Raw genomic sequence first — 22,013 nt, 5'->3', positions numbered from 1 at the left:
ATGGTATTATATTTCCAACAACATAAAAAATGCATAGCATGTTATCTCGATCATCCGTTTCCATCGTTATTTCTATTACTTTTTCCACACTTTCGATACAAGTTTGTTCGATATAGTTATTTGTATTTAATAATCTCTCAACTCATGTATATATAAAGCTTTACAAAAACAACTAGAATTTTATTTATTAATTTATTAAAACATATTAATCTTTTCAACTTGTAAAATAAAAATATAGGAAGGATGCAGTTATAAATATAAAATTATTAAGAAATTATTAAATATAGAAATACGCGAAGTATATAAAAAAAGATCTTTGTGTGCAATAAATAGAAGTTAATAAAAAAACAAAAATTTAAGACACATTAAAATCTATTTATTGCTTATACATAATTAGCGTCCTTTAGCATAAAATAAAAATTCATTATTTACTCACCGATCGATGGAGTTAACTACGTAGACTAAGTTAATCTGTAACATACAAATATAAGATTTAAATTATAACCACATTCAAAATAAATAATATTTAAAAAATTATTATATACATCAAATTTTACATTTAATGCATATAATAAGAAACAGATGATGTGATGATGATATCATATAATAATTTAAAAAAAACTTCTTTTAATATACAAGCTTTTAAGATTCCATAAAAACCGTTTCCTCTAATTCTTTAAATTATTAAAATAAATAAATCAAACAGAGAGAGAGATAGTATGTGTACACATTTAAGAAAAAATAATATCCAAATAATAATAAATTACCATAAAGTTGCTCCGCTGTCGCCCGATGTCCCCTGGACCTCGTCCTCCTCTCAGATTGTCCTTCTCCTCTGGAGTTTGTTGCACTCACGCACTGCATTTACTCACGAAAAATGTTAATGACGATCGCGCGCGAATCGTCCGCGACACAATAAAAAACAGACGCGCGAGATCCGCACGGCACTCCCGAATTCCGCGTTCGCGAACCGATATCCTGATATTCGATAAAACGGGTCTCTTAAAAGTTTAACGTTAATACTACGTAATAATGCCTTTGCACGGCATTTCCGAAAATTAATAAAAATGGACGCGCGACACTTTCACGGCACTCTCGAATTCGAATGCGCAATACTTTACACGGCACTCTCGAAAAATGTTAATGACAATCGCGCGCGAATCGTCCGCGACACAATAAAAAACAGACGCGCGAGATCCGCTGTCGCCCAATGTCCCCTGGACCTCGTCCTCCTCTCAGACTGTCTATATTTCCCAGCTACAATATATTTTCTGTAAGTAAAATAAATTACAAAATACATTAAATTTATTAATATATATATTATAGATATAGACATAGATTATCATGAATTTTGGAATTACATTAAACCAATAGTTTCCATTTAGAAATTTAAGAGAAACTTTCATCAAAACTATAGATTAAATAGTTCAAAATAGAGTAATGTTTGCTTAAAATATAAAAGTAGATGAATGTTGAAGTCAAAAGTAGGAGACAAATTTTGACTCGGGATAATATATACAGATTAAAAATATATTTAATTAAAAAATATATTTATAGAAAATTAATTTTTAATCTAGCTTTTTTATAATTTATCTTATAAATTCTATTTCAGCAATCCTTGTATCTGCAGTTCATAAAGTACAAATTATTATACATATATTTCCCAAATAATGAAAATGAACTCATTATAGAAATTTACATGAAATAAAAAATGTTATCGCGCAATTAAGGTACGATTAAGTTTATACCATGGGAAAAAATGAAAAAGAAAAAACATAAAGAAATAAAATTATCTCGCGAGAAATCGAAGCAATTATGACTGTTAATATGATAACTAGAATTAGAATAGGATATTGCAAAATCTTTAGTGTACTCTAGTGTATTCCAAACCCCGTATACACATGTACAGTTTTATACCGTGCATCCCTCGTATCTTTTTCGATGCTAAATAGCTCACTGGTTGTTAGTGATCAAACAAGAACTTTCATCCTGTCCAACTAAGCTAAGCACAGGTAAGCTTTCATCCCATTAATGGCTACCAACGTCCACAAACGCCCGCCGGCAGGCGGACAAATGCGCGCGCCTAAAAGGTCATTGTAGCAATGTACGCTGACCTTTAATATCCGGTGTGTAACACGTAGCGTAGCGACGACGCAACATTCCTATATAGCATCCTTTCGTGAAATTTAATCAACGTCAAGAAACTCGATCTATAATCTCAAGATGATCTCGTAATGAATTTATATGTCGCAGCGTCTAGTTAACTGGTACTTTAAATAAACTCGATGTATAAATCGGTCGTTTTAGCGACACGATTACCGCGCGAATAAAAGTTGGATGTTTTGCGACGATAATATTAAAAAATATTGATATAAATATTATTTGTTAAATCTTTATCACGACGAAGAAAAAGATCTTTTCTCAATTTTCCTAACTTTGCCCAGTATATCATCATTTCCAAATTCGATCCCCTACGATTCGCATCATTATTCACATTTCTACAGATAATAGCCTCATTCAATAATATTTAACTTATAATTTGGAAGAGTAATCTCTGAACGGATTATTTCGTAAAGTTTTTTTCGAACGGATTCCGATCGGCAACGATGAGGAAAGTATTTCCCTCGATTTTTATATCAGCGCCAAAGAGGGGGAGGGAAAAACTCCCTGAGGGAGATCGGTTGATTAAGCTATCGAACCCAGTTTCCACGTCAGTGCGCGCATTAAGAAAATTCTTTAAAGCACGAAGTGCTGCAGAGCATCCCGTAAATGCAGATCGAACGGTAATTAAAATAATTAAAATGAATACATATCCCGCATATACAATGGCCCGTAAGAAATTGCAAATAAATTTCTTCTCGGGGCCAAGGATATATTCTCTATTGAGAAAAAAAAGTCAACAATCTAATTAAGCATTTCTTGGAGAATTATATTATATTTGTAATTATTTGTAATATACAAAACAGTTTTGCATGCGTTATTCTCTCCTTTTTTTCAACAAAATGCAGAAATCCAAGAAGAAGCGAATGAATTCTCTCCTATGTGTTTCGAACGATTCTGTCGGGAGGTATCAATTATGCAGATACATAATAAGTATCGCGGTAAAAAAGCACTATATATCCGCGCGTAAGTAGACTACTTTTTTTACAGGAGTTGCCGAGAAAAAGAGGATCTTTATAATAGAGGGTATATATTGCGGTCATATATATACGAGATTTAATACGGATCATTGAAGTGTAACGTGCGGTTCACGGCCAAGTGATTTGCTTTCGAGTTGCGTGCGCTAAATAGCGTAGCCTTTCGGCTTGCCTTGGCACGCACATAGGCTGGCTCGTTGCATCGTGCGTGATATAAAGAACATTTTGCATTTTCGTTTAGTCCAGATAATCAGAGCACGCTGGCGGTTGAAAATCGGGAAAGTCGATTATGTAAATATTGCAACTCTGTCATTTTGCGCCTTAAGCCAAGCAATCGAGAAATGGACGTGCGCGCGAGAAACTTGTTCATTACGCTCTGGCTGTTCTAGTTACATTGACCAAATCCGTTACGTAAAATCGACGTAACTTGGATTAATATACTATTAACCGAATGAACGTTTCAATCACTCGGAGCGCTTTGTTGTATAATTACGAGAATTATTTATTAATAATTCGTTTACATAACGATATTCTGTGTATGTATATTAATCACCATAATTTCTTCGCAATACTGTATATAGAGAGATTTACGTTATCTTATTTCTATTGCGGATAAATGTATTTCTACAATATATTTTTCAAGCGATACAGTTTCAATAAGATAAACCGAATTATCTAAAACTAATCCACGATATAAGATACACTCCACAGAGAGCAATAATTAAGTTAAAGCTTATATAGTTAGATTATAATTCAAAAGAGAAATATCATATATTACATATATTATAAGAAATTTAATTCTCTCCGGTTTTTCTTCCAAATAAATGTCAAATTTTTGTCGAAATAATTTCGCTTATAATTTTAAACCCTGCGTGTCAAATGAGAAATTATTTAAATAATTGAAGAAACGTTTAGTCAGTTAGAAACATTGTTCACGAATCAACATATTCAGTATATCGATTAAACGTCAAACGGACGGTTAACACAGAATTGTTTCGAGTGCGGCACGAGTAGCAAGGATAGCGCGATGAGTCAAAGTTTTCGAGCGCCCCTTCTCGACCCTGGTATATCACCCCCAGTAGACCGTTTTTATTTTCGTACATATGTGAAGGCAATGCGTACATATAGTATTTATGATAGCGTGCGCGCGGCTTAATAATGAGCTACGAACACAGACAGCCGGTGAGTCACTGACGGGGCACGTTACGTCGACGAGCATTATAGTGAGGGCTCGACGAGCCCTCCGGGGAATATCCGAACCCCTTCCGCGAGGCCTTCCTATCTCTCACTCTCTCTCTCTCTCTTTCTCATTTCCTCCCTTCCCCGCCCCTCTTTCGTCGGACTCGTAAACAGATCCATAGACGTAATTAAATGCGAGTAAGCGCCTATCAGCCAGGTGGAAGTTAGCCATTACGCCTAATCTTTTCCCGTTCTCCGTGCAGATTATACATTGTACTTTCTTTCGCCTGCAATGCGATATTTAATAATACGCAAACTGTATGTATACCGAGATAAGATTAAGAAAGAAAGAAAAAAAAATGCGCGACCAAGAATAGAAAAGGGGAGATCGAGCCAGCAGATTGCGACCGTAATTAATTAAAAATGCAACATCAGATTTTTGCTTTTAGGATGTAGGCCAAAATAATAAATATCTTCCAATCTTCGATTCATCAAATAATCGCGTTGCACCGTTAAAATCGCGGTTATATATACATAGGGGTGGAAGATTGCATTTTATTACCAATATACATATTTTTAACTCTATATTTTCTGTTCCACGCTCCTCTCCCGCGCGTGCTTACGTTATTATCGTTTAATTGCTTTGTTCCAAAATTCACGCATCAATTATCCGCAACTCGATGCATGGTATAATTTTAATAATTCAACAAAGTCCACTTTCGCAGATCGTAATATCCGACGCGATTACCCAAGGGTATTTAAAAACTATCGAGCCATCGTATTTGCAATATATATATATATATATATATATATATATATATATATACATTAGCGCGCACACGTGCATAGACACACGCACGCAGCGCACAATCGAATACGAATCAATCGGATAATAAACGCATTCTCCCGTCATTCGACTTGGCACTTTCGCACATTGCATCGGTCGGTTTTGACCCCATGTCGGAAAGTCCCACTCGCGCGCATGCATATCAATAAGGACCCGGGTATATTCTCTCATGATACATGGACGCGTTACGTCGTTCGTGCGTTGTTTCGCTTTCGTTCGTTTCTTCGATCATTTTTCAATGCCAACAAGCCGCGCTGTCGCATTTTGACGTTAAATCAACAGCGTGCATAGTGCGCGGATCGAGAGCAAAAAAGAGACGGGGAGGAAAAATATATAGCTGCAGCGTAACTATATGCTCTTTCTCTCTCTTTCTCTCTTTTTTTTCTCTACACAATCTTCCACAAATATATTTCCAACTAAGATTAAAAGTGGGACGATAAGGATTTACGTCATCGGATCGGAAAGACCCGCGTCGCGAAGAAGACGAGCGGGAGAATAGAAATCCCGAAGCGAGAGCGCTCGAAAAGAGAGACGAATGAACGACGAGAAAAGAAGAAGGAAGAAGACAGAACAGAAGCGGCTTTCTTACCACGAACGGTACTCAAGGCGACAATGCTCGCACCGATTACAAATTTTACGGTGCACTCGATGCAGCGTGCCCTCGCGACCGGATTAAAGAGGGCTCTTCGAATGCGATTTACCCGGGGCCGTTCAGGACCGTTACAGGACTAGGATGAAAGGAAGCGAGTCGGATGACACTCTGCATAAGCAACGGAAAGATCCCGAATGGATAGATGAGAGAGGAGAGAGACGTGAGAAAGAAAAAATTCGCAGCAAATTAATAATAACTTAAGAATGCTTCGATGATTCGGACTGCAATTTTTCTCTTGGACGCGAGAAGAAGAGATCGGAGATCGGTAATGGAATAGCGAAATCTCGGATACTGTAACCATACCCTTTCGCCCTTGCGGACGTTGGTTTGTCTGTTCCCTTGGAGACGAGCCAAAATAGGAATTGGCCATTGACCAAGGCAATGGTACCTAAATTACGCCGCGCGCACTGCGAGAAACGCTCGACCCTTGTTACGTATGTCCTGTATTGGATTATCCGCGTCATGCTTTATTACGGACTAATGTCACGACAACGATGCATCTGCGGCGATCGCTTCGCCGCGATAACTGTCATCGCAACTTGCTGTCATTCAGCGCGAATTCATGAGGACGAAGCGAATTTCACGAAGATGATCAATTCGATGCGTATCTCCCTGAAATGGGAAAGCTGCGACTTTTTCTCTATCCCATTTTAATAACAAAATCTCTCATGAATTCGGATTTCTATTTTTCCTCGAGGAAAATATCGAAGTATCAAGGTACATTTTTCGAGTAATTACCGATTAAAAATAAGAGGCTTCTGGCGTATTGAGGTTCTAAAGAAAAAATATCAAGTAACGGATCCATAATCTTTATAATCAGTTTAAAATACCTTTAATTTAAAATGACTTTGCTTTAATAAAATTTTAATTCGCGGGCCTTATTTACTGGTTAAATTAATAACTCGATTATAATACTCCAACGTTCTCGTTAAAGAATTTGTCATTAAAATCAATAGAGGGACTGAACTTGTAGCGTCTTTTTTTTTTATTTGAAATTAATTTTCTCATGGAAAATATATCAACTTAATTGCTCGCGACACGTCTGAAAACTAATCGCAGATAAAGGGCGATACGAATGTTGTTCGTTGAATAGACAACGTCAGTGAAAATCCGGAGGTGAAAGAGATGCGGGGTAGAGGAGCGATGAAAAAGAAGGACGACAGAAGAAAAATAGAAGCAGCGACAACGGCGAACGAATTCCTCTAGGCGTGAGAGAAAACCCCACCTCCGGTCCCTTCCTTTCTTTGTATATTCGAAGGATTTCCACTAATGAAATAATTAAAATTACAAAGCTCCGCTCGACGAGGAGCGACGACAACGACGACGACGACAAGGACGACAAGGACGACAACGACGAAGAACGATCGTGTGCGCCGGAACTCGGTGCTCTATTTCCTCTTTCGTTGCCGTTACCTTTACCTAAACTAAACTAGGAAGGCGTCTTTGCACCCACTCTTTCGCCAGTAACGGTTCGAGGAACCAGTAACGGTTCAACGGGAATCAATGAAAATTCCCGACGGAGAGCAGCTTTGAAATTCCATTAGAAAATCAAAGACATCCCTCGTTTTCTCCAGCTGTTGTTTCGTTTATCGCCGGTTTCGCGAGTTCGTAGTCTCACCCTTTCGAACACGAATGCATTACAGTGCGAATACAGAGGAAACGATTATAAAGCGCATCAAAGAATTTTTCCACAACCTATCCCATTTTCCATAAAAATTCATTCATTTAAAAATGTTTACTCAAATATAATGGAATCAGTGGAAGTGAATTGTATCGAATATCGGAGATCATATAAAAATAAGAATATTCAATGTCAGAATTAATGAGATACTTAAGTCATGTCACACATCTCAGATGGATCGTATAAATGATAAATTTAATTAAATGATTAATTCTTATCCTGCGAAAAGAGATTTTTTTCTTCTCACAATTTTCTATTCACATGAAACATTTCTTATAGAAACTCGAAACTAGTTTTCGCTTTCTACACGCGATACAAGAACGCGTGATAATCTAAAAACGTGTGGGCAAACATGGAGCACGCGTTCGCGTAACGCAATCTATGTTCAAACACCCGCAGGATCTCTCAGCATCGAGTTACTCGCTTTAGGTGGTGTTATTTGAGACAACCACCTGGGGCACGTACACGTACGAGACTGCCGGACGTGAAACTTCAGGAGCCAGGTATACGACGAAAGCACTTCGCAGATGAGGACCGGGACTATTTTCTCTCGTCCTTATTCCGGCCGCTACCTGGCCCTGAAATTGACAACGCACGAAAAAAAGCGATCGAAACGTGTTCGCGCGCGCTTCCAAGAGAGAGATCTGTACACATGTATATTCGCTTTATGATCCGCGTCAAGGATATCGGTAATACATTAACTTATATAGAATATTATCGATTCATCGGCCGTCCTGTCTGTCGCTAATATTCTCTTATATGCGAAAACACGAGAAAAGTAACAGACTACAAAGAAATGTAGACCATGAGCTAAATCCGCGAAATATGCATTAAAACTTCATGACATAATTTAAAAATATCAGATTGCTCGCGACCTGCTATTTTATTGGCACATTTTCGTCTTAACCCTCTTCTTACTGTTTTCGTCTTTATATAGTTATTTTGACCACTATAATATTCATGCTTTAAATTGCTCTAGGGAGAGAGAGAGAGAACGACTATTATATCTTCGCAAGAATAATTCATAAGATAAATTATATTTCAGCTTAAACTTTTATTAAGAGTAATAAATTTCATTTGCTATCTTCGATCGTTCAACTTCTCCCGAGAATTTTTCCATTCTCTCTGACAATTCTCGAGTATTTACAATGTTCTAACGATGCGCTATCAAATCATAACCAAATAGTTAGATAACGAGATACAAACAGTCCATGGCACGCGAGAGAATAAATATCACAACGAAAGGTAAAGTAAAAATGAGAAGTGCAACAAAGTTGCGATGTACTATTGGTACACAATCAGGAACAAAATATTCAAAGCGATCGTACATGTTATAAATATCGATATGTTATAAATTATTCATTTTTTCAAATTACAAATCAGGAATAGAATCAAGAAAAAATATAATAATTTCATAATGAAATAGAAATCATAATGGTATATCCATGTAGTATCACACAAGATAAAACACATATGTATATTTGCATTTAAAAATATCAGTATATAAATAAATCTAAATTATATATATAGATTGCCAAATCCAGTAAATTTTCACAAACCTGTGTCTTTTTTCTTTAAATCATCTTCAAAGATTCCACGAAAGTAAAATTTTGCGACGCGCCTATTACCACTAACATTAACACACGAACGGGAATAAAACAATGCGGTAAAGTTTCGTAAGAAAAAAAAATCCGGTTAAAAAAATGTCTATTCCTCGCGGCGAGTCAGTATTTACGGTATTGTTCGACCCGACAAAAGTCTATATTGAATGTTGAAAACGCGGCATATATATTTTTTTTATATATCTTTATGTATATATACATATATATATATATATATATATTATATATATATATAAAATTTACATATAGATATATAAAAATATATGTACGTATATATATGTATATATATATATGATTTATATACCTATATATAATTTTATATACATGTATATATATATATATATATATATATATATATATGTATATAAAGATTAAATTCTTCGAAGGAGAGAGACCGAAGGCCAAGGGAGCGTTTCAGCAATTTCCTATCTCGTACGTTGCTTCTTTGCCTCCGGCCACTACTTTCCGACATTCGCCCGGCTTTTCCTTACCCTGTCCCGGAGTTTTAGGTCACGCGACTCTCTCCGACTCGCTCCTTTTCGCGACTGTAAATTCCTCGATGTCGGGTTAAAAGGGGCCAAAACGTTCGCGGTCGAGCAACGGCGGCGGTTTCTTCTTCTACGTACTCTGTGTGTACTTCAACGGAAATACTTCCGGATTTTTTTCTCACCGATCCCGCTTGATACACGAACTCTCGATGACGACGTACACCCTTTTGTCGATACCGGGCTAACACACCTAGTCACTTTCCACCGTTCCGTTGCGCCGAAAGGGCTTTTTCCACTCTGTTTGTAATTTAATCACTGTAAAAATCGCGCTAAACTTTGTCCGAACGCGCTTCTCAGGACATCGGTCGCGTCATTACGTGCTTTTTTGTGAAACGTATGTAACTGAAAGCCAGAGTGCTTGCAACGTGTGTAACCGAAGAAGGCCAGTGGTATTTAAATTTCTCTCTTTAGCATAACGTCAGATGGAATTACTTGCTTTCAGGCGTGACTTTGCACGCCGTGAAAAAAAGAATATTTTAGAATCAGTAACTGAGAATGTAATTGATAAACTTTAATTGTGTGTGGACTATCCACGGACGACTGATTTGTGTGTATTAATTATTTTTATAAACAATAGAGATATTTTCAAAAGAATATACGATTGAATGTGTTAGAAGCAATGCGCGAGATATTATTATTATTATTCTACAAATTTAATTTATCTCCGTAAATATTTTTCTTGTTTCAATATTTAAAATTACAGAATATTTAAATTACAGAAAATCTTGTTAGTCAATAAAATATGGAAAAATAAAATACATAATTTAATAAATGTGCGAATTATGTTGAGATAACAAGTATTAAATATAGAGTCGAACACGTCAGATAAATAATGGAATTACAATATAAACATAACTTTACATTTACGAATCTCTTTAATAATAAATAAATGTGATTTTTAATAATGTTTATACATATATCAACTGATATTTTTTTCTAATTAAAAATCTCGCGACATTTCAACGCCGTTTCTTGCCACGGCTAATCAAGAAGAGATGACAAAATTGTCGCCAATGGTCCATGCAAATTGCACGGATTTCGGCAACGGTGCGTAACACACACGCACGCTCTCGTAATAAGGATAGAAAAAGGGAGAGGATATACAGCGAGCTACTTAATGCGGCGCGCGTTCGGGATGAAGATTCCCTAAGAAAGAGGCTCCAACGAGCGTGACTAATGCGCAGATATACGTAAATGTATCTCGGCGCGGATGCAAAGAGACGAAGAGGAAAAGAAAAGAAAAAAAAAACGAGGACGACTCACCCTCGCAACTGCTGACTCTCTTTCGACGAAGGCCCTCACTTCCGGCGAACGGGGTTGTAGAGCTCGGTGGATAGAGGCACGTTGAGAGAGGGACGGCGAGGAAAAGCACCAGGATGGAAGACCCGCCGTATCCGCCGACAAATACGTCGCGTCCTTCTTCGCTGAAAAAGAAACGAGAATAATAGGCGCGCTGGAAGCAAAAGAGGGGAAACAAAAAAAATGTAAGCGCGAGGGAGACGTGGCGTTTTAACATTTTGACTCGCGTATCATCGCGCATTCCGCGGCGAAATCCGATTTTCGCGCCAAGCGAAATAAAAACGTATATGTAAATATGTATTTATACGTTTATTCAAATCCACGCTTATTCAAATTTATGCATATATGTATATATATATATATATATATATATATATATATATATATATCTCTATTTTGATGAAAGATTCTCACCGAAAATGTATGGTTATGAGCGTCGTAACGCTCGAAATTGATCCTTAGCCTTTACCTTGTAAAAATATCCAGGATGATCGCGATAATCATTGCCTCTCGTTGTACGATTCGATAAGCCGATTGTAGAAACACGCGGTGTTTGTCCGAAAGTGTTAACGTTTACTCGATTATTTCGCGATATCGACGAAAATACGCGAGAAACACGCGCAAATTATTCAAGCGTACGTTGACTTCGTCAATACACCATTTTGAATGCGCAACTGTACTTTATGCGCTACCTCGCGGCCGGCTTCGGTATCGATCATCGCGCGGTCGATAACGTAATTTGCGCCATTATCGATATGGTCGGGAAATGTTATTTAGGTTACAATTTCGTAGCGCGCGTGTAAAAAAAATATATATATATATTATATATATAATATATATCAAATTATATATTAAATATTCTGTTTTGCAAACATACACGCTATATTGACGATAAAAGATAATTCAATAATACGATGCGCCTCTGTAAAAATAAATGGAATTAAACTATATTAATAAAACCTATACATTTTAAATCAGAGAGGAATTATAGATTTTTTTATGTGGCAAATAGATTTTTACAGTTAAGTCTTTCTCTTCTTCTTTGTAGTTAATAACATGAAAAAAGGACATTTCTTGTAATACGAATACGAATAATTATATTTTTGATAAAATCAGAAAGAGACTTACGAAATGAGAGCCTGCGATATGACATATTTTATGCGATATAAGCAAAGGAGAAAAAATGCGGGCGGTCGGAATAAATTGATAACGGCCATATTAGCGACAAGTGTAGAACGAGATTTTTTTCCCAGCCTTTCTCGCGAGATATTCAACAAATCTTTGTTAATCATATTCCTCCCACAAGTACTACATACCTGTCATTCTATTTGAATTCCCTTATCTCTCGCGTGATTATCAGTCGTTGCGTAATAACGCAATTCTCGGCGATAGAGATGCGAGACGCGGCCGCGATACGGTATCGTCCAATTCATTTGATAGCAAGTGCGTTCATAATGCATACATACATGTGATATGTATATGTAAGAGCCAACTTCCGTCCGGTTGCGCGCGTCTTGACAAGTGACGTTGACTTGGCGCACGTCGCACTCGCGCTCGCACGCTGGGATGATTCGCTAGGGCCTGTATATCGCGATTGGGGGCGTTTTATTGGAGTGCACGAATGCGTTTAGAGTGTGTGCGCTCCTTACGAGGCCGGGTTGCGTGTTGGATGGAGTGCGGGATACGATTTCGCCGATCGCGCGGCTTTGCCATAATTGTCCCGAGGTCGGCTAGTCGATAAACCGACGACACCGACATCGACACTCGTCAGGAAGGCGCGATGCGTGTCCCGGTGACGCGTGCACAATATCCAAAAGTCTCGTGAACGATGTCCGGGTGTCGTCAATAATAATAATAATAATAATAACACGCAACGAAATAGACGAGACGTATAGGTTGAGGACAGAAAGGTATGGAGGGTGTCAACGGTCAGCTGCAGACAAAGTATCAGAAAATCGCCGCGGAATACTCAAAGGTGTGTGAGCAGCATCCTCGCAAGAGATAGATGATAGATTTTTACACACAGAAATACAAATCGTTATAATTTTTCAATATTTTATCGTCGTCTATGTTTTTTTATCTATAACGTTGTTTGTACTACAAAGAAGGCGGTTTTATTTGCAGATTCGTGCGCAAGCAAATGTTCTGAAAAAGGCTGTGATAGAGGAACAAGCACGTAACACGGATATTCGGAATCACTTGAAAGAGAGGGAAGTGGAACTCCGTAGAGCTGAACAGGAAATAGACAGTTTGACGTTTCGCAATCAACAATTGACAAAGCGTATAACTGTGCTGCAGGAGGAACTTGACAAGACACAGAATAAGTCTAAGAAGAGTAAGAGCAAAGTGTCAGAAAATAATAGTCAAATTCCTCCACCGCCACCAAACAATATCTTAGATGAAGAATTTCAGAAGAAGATAGTGGAGAATGCTCAATTATTATCACAGATTAGTGATAAAGATAATGAAATTGAAAGCCTGTACGAAAGGGCACAGCAGTTAGAATATAAAGTTGACTATTGTGAAAAGTCTAAAGTAGAATCAGAGTGTCAGTATCAAAGCACTGTAGATAAATTAGAAAGAGAGAGAAATGACTTGCAGAGAAAATTAAATGACAGACAGAAACAAGAGGAAACTGTATCCTGGTCTAGTAATGAAGGTAGACGTGACGGTTATGATTTTGATGCCAGAGGAATACTCTCGAATCACCGTCAAACAGAGCCATCACCATTCTCTTCACCATCTGCTTCACGCAGATCGTCAAAATCACTTGGAGAAGGAAAGCCGCAAAAGCCACAAGAAGAAAGTAATGAATTTTTTTATGCAAAATTATGTGACCTAGAGAAAGAAATTAATCACTGGAAAGCTCAATATCACATACTCAAGATAAAATATGATGAATTAGAACAAAAGAAAGCTGAAGCAACTTCCCAAATTGATAATGACGCATTGAAACCTGTGGAAATAAATAATATGGTATTATTATATTTCTATTCTTTTTAAAATATATGTATATGTTGTATTGAATTATTGATTTACATATTTATTTTGTTAACAGATTGGCAAGTTGAATGCACCTTTTGCTCTACCAGAAGAAATCGAAGTTCGTGAATTAAAGATTAGGGATTATTTTCTAGAAGAAATTGAAAGAATAACAAATGAAAAATACATCTACCACATAAAAAACTTAGCTATGTCCGCTAATGTAATGATATATATTTTAAATCTTATTTCTAGTAAATTAATATTTTCGTATTTTCTTTGTATAATATATATATCTGTTCTTTATATTTTAGAGCGAAGTTATGCATGTGCAATTAGATACAAGTGAATCAAAGAGAGAGAAGTGCGAAACAGCACTATTAGAAACACTTTCTAATTATAATGGTTTACAAAAGGAAAAAGAAATGCAAGAAGGAAATTACAAGATACAGCTCAATACCATGAGCGAACATCTTGCCAACATGAACGAGAAACTTATCTGCCAAACAGAGGAGATACAGCAATTGAAATTTGAATTAGCTAATAAGGTAAAAATGTGTACAAGATATGCAAAGGTGTAATTTTGTAGAAGTATTTAATCAAAGATATAATTTTTCAGAATAGTAAGAAAGGAAAACAAAAGTGATCCAGATCAGAATTGCAAAGAACAATCATTGACATTCCATCAGTACAGTATGATTTAATCGTGATTGTTGATAAATATAATTTATCATGTGTGTATATATATATATATACACAGCTTGTATCTGCTAGAGCAGCAATTTATAAATTTTTGTGCATACTTCATATCTTCAGCTCGCACGATAAAGAGCTCTCTAACTCAATGTTATATTATTTATGAAATCAAAATAAAAATTTAACGATAATGTTCTTTTTATAAAAATGCTTATGTTATAAGTCTAACTTTTCTTCTATGTTATACATATGCAACGATTATTCTTATTTCCTCATACTTATTTACAATAACCAACTTGATATAGAATAATTTATACAGATTAAATTATTAATAATGATAAAAAGCTATATAATATAGAAGTATTTTTTTTGTATCACTTGTAAAAGACAGGCATGTATAAGATGACATTGGAATTGTAAATTGTAAACTACTATTCTTTATTGTATTAAAAGAGATATAAGAAATATGTACAGCTACTGTTCATAGTAGGTGTTGTGATAAAATTAATGTATATTCACCAAAGCAATTGCTTTGTATTAATTATATAAATAAACTATAATTGATCTTCTCAGTAACATGGTTTAAAATTAAATTCATTTATTAGTTATGTTATAAACTATGACTCTTATTAGTAATGTGATATAAATAAATACATTTATAATTTTATATATTATTTTCCTTTTTAATATGAAAGCTAGCACCACAACTGCATCCCCCTTCTGCTAATGGATTATTTGTTATCCTAAAGGTGGATCGTATCAATTCTGTGTGGAATTCTATTGTTGATCCCTTTATATATCGTAATGACATTGAATCTATAATTACTTTAGTACCATCCTTATGAAATACTCTATAATCCAAAGCAATATGTTTCGTAATCGTCATTATTTATACACTTATTTATATTACTATTTATGTTTGATACATACTTGTCATCCTCTTCTATATTTGAATCTAAATCAAATTTGTATCGAAATCCGGTACAACCACCACCTTCCACTGTAATTCTCAAACATGCGTCATTGCTTGCTAATTCCTTCAAGCGTTTTACGCAACTCTCACTGATAATTAAAGCATCTTCAGCTTTAATTGCAGTATTTGTTGACACCTCTCGGGATGATGTTTTAACCATAGATTTATTGTACCAAGGACTATAAACAACAAATATATAATAAATTATTTAATATCAATATATATATATATATACATATTATAGTATGTGTGGATATGTATAATTGTTTTTTAATTTAACATTAATTTTATATATATATATATATATATATATTTAGCACAATTCTTATTATAATCACCGATATATGTATATATAATTGCAAATACTTTATCAAATTTTGGAAGCACGAGATGGAATATAAAGTATAACATATATAAAATTATTTTGCGGTATATAAAATTAAATACATGACAATGGGAACATTAAAATTTTACTCACGTCAATAATCGAGAAAAATACCGATTTGCTGCAAAGTTTGAAGATAGACCCCACACGGCATAAGCCAACTTCGCCATGTTTTCAACATCAACTGTTGAGTTTGTTCTAAATTTTGCCGTTGGTACACTTAAGGTTGGTTTATAGAGGCCGTAAACTGCTGAATCAAGCAACGCGATTGGTTGAATCCTTTAGTTTAAAAAATTAATTTACAAAGTGACGAACGATTACTTTATCTTGAATTTCATTGGCCACCGACTAGGAATTTTTAAGAATTTCTCATATAGTCTATCTCTTTTTAATAAAAATGCAGAATAAAGAAAAAATAAGAAATTAAGAAAAAAAAAATAAAGTAATAAAAGCGAGAGAAAAAGAAAACGATTTGAATGAACAGAGAAAAAAAAGATAAGAAAGAAACAGCGCAGAATGGGATTGTTGTTGAGGTGGTTGGACGACAATCGCGGATATCTGGCGCGCGTGACACGAGTGTGAAAGAGAGGATAGGCCTCGAAAGAAAGTAAGAAAGAGGAAGAGAGAGAGAGAAAAGAGCGATAAAGAGCGTCGCACAAAGAGGAACGTCGCGGCGGCGCGCGCGCGAGTATTTACAGCGGATCAGCTGATGAGGCACAACACAACACAAGTCGGTCGGTGGACGAGGTGGAAGGCAAATTGTTTTCTCGCTGCTGCTATCCTTGTTGGTTATGGCGACGAGTAGCTCCGACGGCTCCTGCACGGCCCCCGCGGACTTTCAGCTCTCGTCCGAGCTAGAAGATGCGTCGAGTCGCTTGAGCATGAATCTGCTCAAGTGCCCGTTGTGCCATAACAGTCGTCGGATTTTTTATTGCCGCCAGTGCGTCCAAAACGGCGATTTTATACACTCGAACACCGTCTACTCGGAACGGTAGGTTTGGTCGTTTTTTGTTATTCCGTGACGAGGCAATTCGTTTTTCCCTTTTACGTTTTTATTTTTAGAGCGCGATCGAATTTAACTAAGTTTCGCGTAAAATTTTGAGAACGCGAGATTTTTGAAATGTCATATAGTAGCGACGTCGCCTTGAAATACGCACTGGCTGCAGTTATAATTATTGATGATGTTATTTAGGTTCGCGGATAAGCAGATGCGACTCGTACGACTGAAAGCTGCTAGAGCTCAGTTGGAGGAGAAGTGCATGAAGGCTCTTGAGAGGCATAAACAAAAAGATAAGCTGGTACTGTAAAAATAAGAAGATCTCTTAAGTTCTGAATTAACGTCTTTTATCCATATATAAAAGGACAATGGATTATTGTTTATAGATACGCACTTTTTTTAATGCGTGGCCATAAAGAAGTTTCTCGCAGGCAGTTGGTTTTTTAAATATAATTAAAGAAAAGAGCTGTTACAGGCATTTTTGTTATGTAATTTGAACATATGTATATGCATTTAGATCAATTGAAATATCTTGCATATGACAGATTAACTTGGTAATGCAATATTTCATATCATGACTGTTTAATTTCAGATTTGTGATATAAATGTATGTAAAGAAAAGGTGAGACTACTTCAATCTCTAGTAAATGAGACAAAGCAAAGCATCAATAGAGGTAAGTCTCATTAATTGATGATATTTTTGCTAAATATATATATTTCTATTACTATTAGTATTAATATTTCTATTCTATTAGTATTAATTACTTAATTTTGTTAAAGGTAATCAACGTTTGAACACTCTGAAAGACGTCAACTCCCAATTAACTCTGCGAATACCGAGGCATGAAAACAGAATAGAGAAACTACATAACTTGGTTAATGACACAAAAATGAAGCAGGAAAAGCAAAAAGAAGCTGTGGCCAGGAAAAGGGAGCAACTAAAGAAAGTTATTAGAACTGCTGCCAAGCAATTAATTCAATACATTTTTCCATTATCTAAGGTCCAGCCAAATAAAAGGTATTATATTTATCCATTTAAACAAACATATTCTAACATATGATCTCTCGTTATTAAAGCTTATATAAAATTACTAGAAATGCTTTCTTTCGAAAAATATGCTAATATTAAAGATTTTATTTATAGCTTGTGCAGCAGTGAGGATAGTGATAGTACCACTTCGGATATTGTCACTAGTGCATTGGCGGATGCATCAGGTACATCGTATGTGCGTGGTAGATGGATAAGTGAGAAAGAGAATTCTTTGGAAATCCATTATTGTATAGTTGAACCAACATTGCCAGCAACGGGAGATTATAGTGCTTATTCTCTTTGGGGTAATTTTACGATTAATTCCCTCGATTAATGACATTGCACATAAATATAAATATGTTTCTTTAGTTGCAGCAAATAAAGATGGTGTGCCAGGTGCAAACAAAGAAAATGCGATGCACAATCCAGCATATAATATTAGTGCTGCTTTAACTTACGCTACACAATTGGTTAATGTTCTTGCCTATTATGTTAATGTAAGATTGCCGTACAAAGTTACTTCTGGGTATGTATATATGATGAAAAAGAACTATACAAACTAGTTGCATATATTCATGTATTCACTTGTGTAGACACATTCATTAAATACTTTTTTTATCAATTTTCATCAGTTTTAAATAATGTAATATGGATAAAACAGACAAAATATTTACAAGCTGTTCTTCATTTCTTATGTCCTTTCAGAGAGTTTTGTGGAAATGAACTGTCGGACCAAAAATTTGCTAGAAAAGTAGCGAGGCTAAATAGCAATGTATTACATTTATGTTTTACACAAAATACTGATATCGAAGTTTTACATCCCATGCATACATTGCAAAACCTGATGCATTTGCTCAATACCGAAATTAGTGATCTTGGAAGGTAAGCCATGATAATTTTATTTTTAAAAATATAACCACAAATTTATAAATGTTTATTTTGCGATATACTCACATAATATATATGACAGAGTTGGACCAATGGAAGTTGATCCATCCATAATAGCACAACTTCATAGTCAATTAATTCCTGATTTGGAAAATAGCGATGATTCAGCTTCCGATGAAGAAGATTTGTGTTGGGGGTGGGAAGCTGTAAGTCATACTTCTGTAAGTTACATACACTTGTATAACAGATTGCAAACGATAGAAAATAATTATAAAGTGTCTCATTATATTCATGACTTTATATGTGTATAACTAGGTACCAAGTATCGCTTGTCCCGAAATGGCAGTACCTACTTCTGGTGCGATGATTAGTCAACAAGCTTCTAGTATGCAAGTGCATCAGAGTGTCGCTGGTGGCTTGGTAACAAGTGCAGCAGCCAGTATCGCTTCGATTTGGCGAGGTTGGACTAATAAGTAATTTTTATCTTTCAATCAGTAAGCTCCTTCTGTATATACATTCTGAATATATATTTCGTATTCTTCAAATCAAAGAGAGAACAGAAATTCTGGGGAAATGCTTTGAAATAGATACGATGTAAAGTGATATTTATATAATAATATTTATATGTCATGGGGAAACAGATATAATGCGAAAGCAGCATGTAAATATTATATACATGACTTTTCCTGACTTACACGTGACATTTAAAGTAGTTCAAATGTATGCTGTGACACAGATTTTGTTAAATCTGAGATATCTAACTTAATTCAAAACTAAAGTAAATAGAAGAGGATTAGTAAATATATACGACTGTTTAATATAAATTTATGGACATTTTATATTTCAATGCACCACCAGATAATAGTTTAGATTGTGATATATATTAAAATGGATGTTTATGGTCTATACAAAACAGGATGTATATTAATTAGCACAGACATATACTCTTATAGAATTTGTTATGGTAGAATACATGAGAGTGTACAATGACTGCCTTTCCTATGCTCACCGCATTTGATGTGATTATATATCCATACAACAGAGTATATACTTCCCTGTATGAAAAATATGTTATTAATGTAATATTTTTTATATTTCGGAGAACCCGTTTTTAATATAGCTGATATTGGAATCTGGTTGTAAAAAATAATCTTTGTGTAAGATTGTGTGTCCAATATTTTACGATCTTTGGCAACAAAGGCTTTAATTGCAATAACATAATATATTTGTTACTGAATAATGTGGAATAAAAATTAATGTATTTTTATTTGATATAGATAAAAAATGAATGCTGAAATATTTTGGTATTACTGTGTGAATAATACATCTATTATATTACTTATTATGGGTGAGATTATTGTGTAATATTGTTTATATTTTCTACCATTCTAGTGTGAAAAATAAGAATTTGTTAAACATTTCATACTTATTAAGGGATAAGTATTATAAAGCACATTACGTTATAATTGAATTCGATTACATTAAGCATATTAAAATGAGAGCATAGTGTAAACATTGTATTGTGGTCATTGTGGAATATATAATCATCCATAAGACATTCTAGTACCTACACAATTCTACAAAGTAGAAATAGTTAAAATAATACTAAGTTAAATTAACTCAGTTAGTCTACAATAATCATATTTTTCTTTGTACAGCGCATTAAAATTAATAAGCTTCACATTTGTTAAATAAGAAAATAGTAACTTATATATCTAACAATAAGCCATCCGACATCACGGAAAAGGCCAATATGAAGATAGTTAATTTATTGACAATTGAAATCACAAGCATAGCTTAATCCATTTCGTAATAATGATAAAAATGCTTTTTACGCAACATTTGTACTATCAAACATTGAAGTTTCTTATTTTTTAGGTACTATAAAAGTGGAGAGAAATATACGAAAAAAATGTTGTGAATAGATAAATAGACTTATTCATTATAATATTACATAATTTTCTTATGCTTATATCCAATTTTTTAATAATGTTATAGAATTTTACAACACACATGACAGATATGAAAAGGATCTACAAATCACATAATATTCTAGAATGTTGACAGACCTGAATATACCTGCATATATAATTTAACACACAATTGTATGTCTAATTTAATGATGTATATCTAATATTATTTTTTAATATAATCACTGCTTGTGTGTAGCATTAAAACGGCGTTACCAGAATTCAGATTTCAGATTAGATGCTTAAATTGAACTAGATAATATAGCAAGTTTTAAATTGCAGCGCAACAATTTAAATCGCACATTTTTGTAAATGTACAATAATAAAATATTTTAAAAATAGCATAAGCATATAATTGCATACGTATGTGGGTGTGCGCGTATGACCAAATATACAATTTTTATCTTATTATCGCATAAAATGGCTATGTTTTATCTGAACAAAGATACATTGTGATACCTCGAATAAACTATGAATCTGTTCTTTTTTTTTTTAATGTTATTGCTGTATATTTAAGTAATATTAATATGAACATATAAGAAATCTCGTACTTTTTAAATATACCAATAATGGTAATATCCATACTATTTTAGAGATCTTTTGTATCTTCTTCAATATTTTGGAATAAATATGTAAAAGTAATCTCTCTGTATGTAGTATGTTGTATTCAATATATACATCTATAACATAAGTTAAATGCTATACTACTAAAACTAATTGACAATAAATGCATAATAAACAAACTATGTAAACAGCTAGTAAAACAGTTTCAAGTAGGAGTTGCTAAATAAGTGTCTGATGTGAAAGGAAAAAGGAATATATACATAAGCATCGTTTTTTATTTTTATATAAAAAGCAAAAAGTTTATTTTTTTTACGATAGAATAAAATTGTTTCAGCATAAGAAGTACGATACAATGAATATAATACAGAAAAAAAATTAACTACGCTCTTTGGAGTTTTTATGCATACGATTGTACAGCAATATCATTTGAACATATACACGGATATTGATTTCCATCTAGTTATATAATAAATATTCACCATGCTTATATATGTAAATTATGCTACTTTTAAGACAAGTCTAAACTTTTAAAACAACTGAGGAAATATAATTACATATATTTT

General features: G+C 34.5%; 4 protein-coding genes across 6 annotated transcripts in view; 2 read left to right on the top strand and 2 right to left on the bottom strand.

Annotated features, from left to right (window-relative positions):
- LOC145936957 (synaptogenesis protein syg-1) overlaps positions 1–12,422 on the bottom strand; it is a 396,806-nt gene extending 384,384 nt beyond the window's left edge. The window contains exons 1-4 of the mRNA XM_083039649.1: positions 12,282–12,422; positions 10,930–11,090; positions 768–1,271; positions 437–471 (exon numbers count right to left, since the gene is read on the bottom strand). The gene's annotated coding sequence lies outside the window, so the exon portion shown is untranslated. The remainder of the gene's footprint in view (positions 1–436; positions 472–767; positions 1,272–10,929; positions 11,091–12,281) is intronic.
- Position 12,423: 1 nt separating this feature from the next.
- Positions 12,424–15,020, top strand: LOC145936961 (uncharacterized). Of its 2 annotated transcripts, none has more exons than XM_083039664.1 (5): positions 12,424–12,940; positions 13,090–13,941; positions 14,024–14,170; positions 14,262–14,495; positions 14,572–15,020. In XM_083039664.1, the coding sequence occupies exons 1-5, from the start codon at positions 12,878–12,880 to the stop codon at positions 14,572–14,574; spliced, it is 1,299 nt and encodes a 432-aa protein (XP_082895790.1). In that variant the 5' UTR covers positions 12,424–12,877; the 3' UTR covers positions 14,575–15,020. The 2 variants fall into 2 exon arrangements, with proteins under 2 accessions (XP_082895790.1, XP_082895789.1); XM_083039663.1 differs by having other exon boundaries at positions 12,429–12,940; positions 14,567–15,020.
- A 107-nt stretch (positions 15,021–15,127) lies between these two features.
- Positions 15,128–16,252, bottom strand: LOC145936968 (iron-sulfur cluster assembly 2 homolog, mitochondrial). Its single transcript, XM_083039673.1, has 3 exons — positions 16,095–16,252; positions 15,574–15,795; positions 15,128–15,494 (listed from the first exon to the last, which is right to left on the bottom strand). The coding sequence occupies exons 1-3, from the start codon at positions 16,169–16,171 to the stop codon at positions 15,308–15,310; spliced, it is 486 nt and encodes a 161-aa protein (XP_082895799.1). The 5' UTR covers positions 16,172–16,252; the 3' UTR covers positions 15,128–15,307.
- Positions 16,253–16,539: 287 nt separating this feature from the next.
- On the top strand, positions 16,540–21,453 carry Atg14 (autophagy related protein 14). 2 transcript variants are annotated; one of them, XM_083039651.1, is made up of 9 exons: positions 16,540–16,992; positions 17,194–17,299; positions 17,591–17,672; positions 17,779–18,016; positions 18,143–18,333; positions 18,398–18,554; positions 18,734–18,910; positions 18,999–19,122; positions 19,232–21,453. In XM_083039651.1, exons 1-9 carry the CDS (start codon positions 16,793–16,795, stop codon positions 19,391–19,393), a joined length of 1,437 nt encoding a protein of 478 aa, XP_082895777.1. In that variant the 5' UTR covers positions 16,540–16,792; the 3' UTR covers positions 19,394–21,453. The 2 variants fall into 2 exon arrangements, with proteins under 2 accessions (XP_082895777.1, XP_082895776.1); XM_083039650.1 differs by having other exon boundaries at positions 16,541–16,992; positions 18,999–19,137; positions 19,232–21,452.
- Positions 21,454–22,013: the final 560 nt, after the last annotated feature.

Source organism: Prenolepis imparis, unplaced genomic scaffold (assembly GCF_030444845.1).
Source record: "Prenolepis imparis isolate NDT839.2.m4 unplaced genomic scaffold, iyPreImpa1.0 SCAF_6, whole genome shotgun sequence".
In the NCBI taxonomy this organism is placed as follows: Eukaryota; Metazoa; Arthropoda; class Insecta; order Hymenoptera; family Formicidae; genus Prenolepis; species Prenolepis imparis.
Note: the sequence above shows the minus strand (reverse complement) of the source record. Positions and strands in the feature narration are given on the sequence as shown.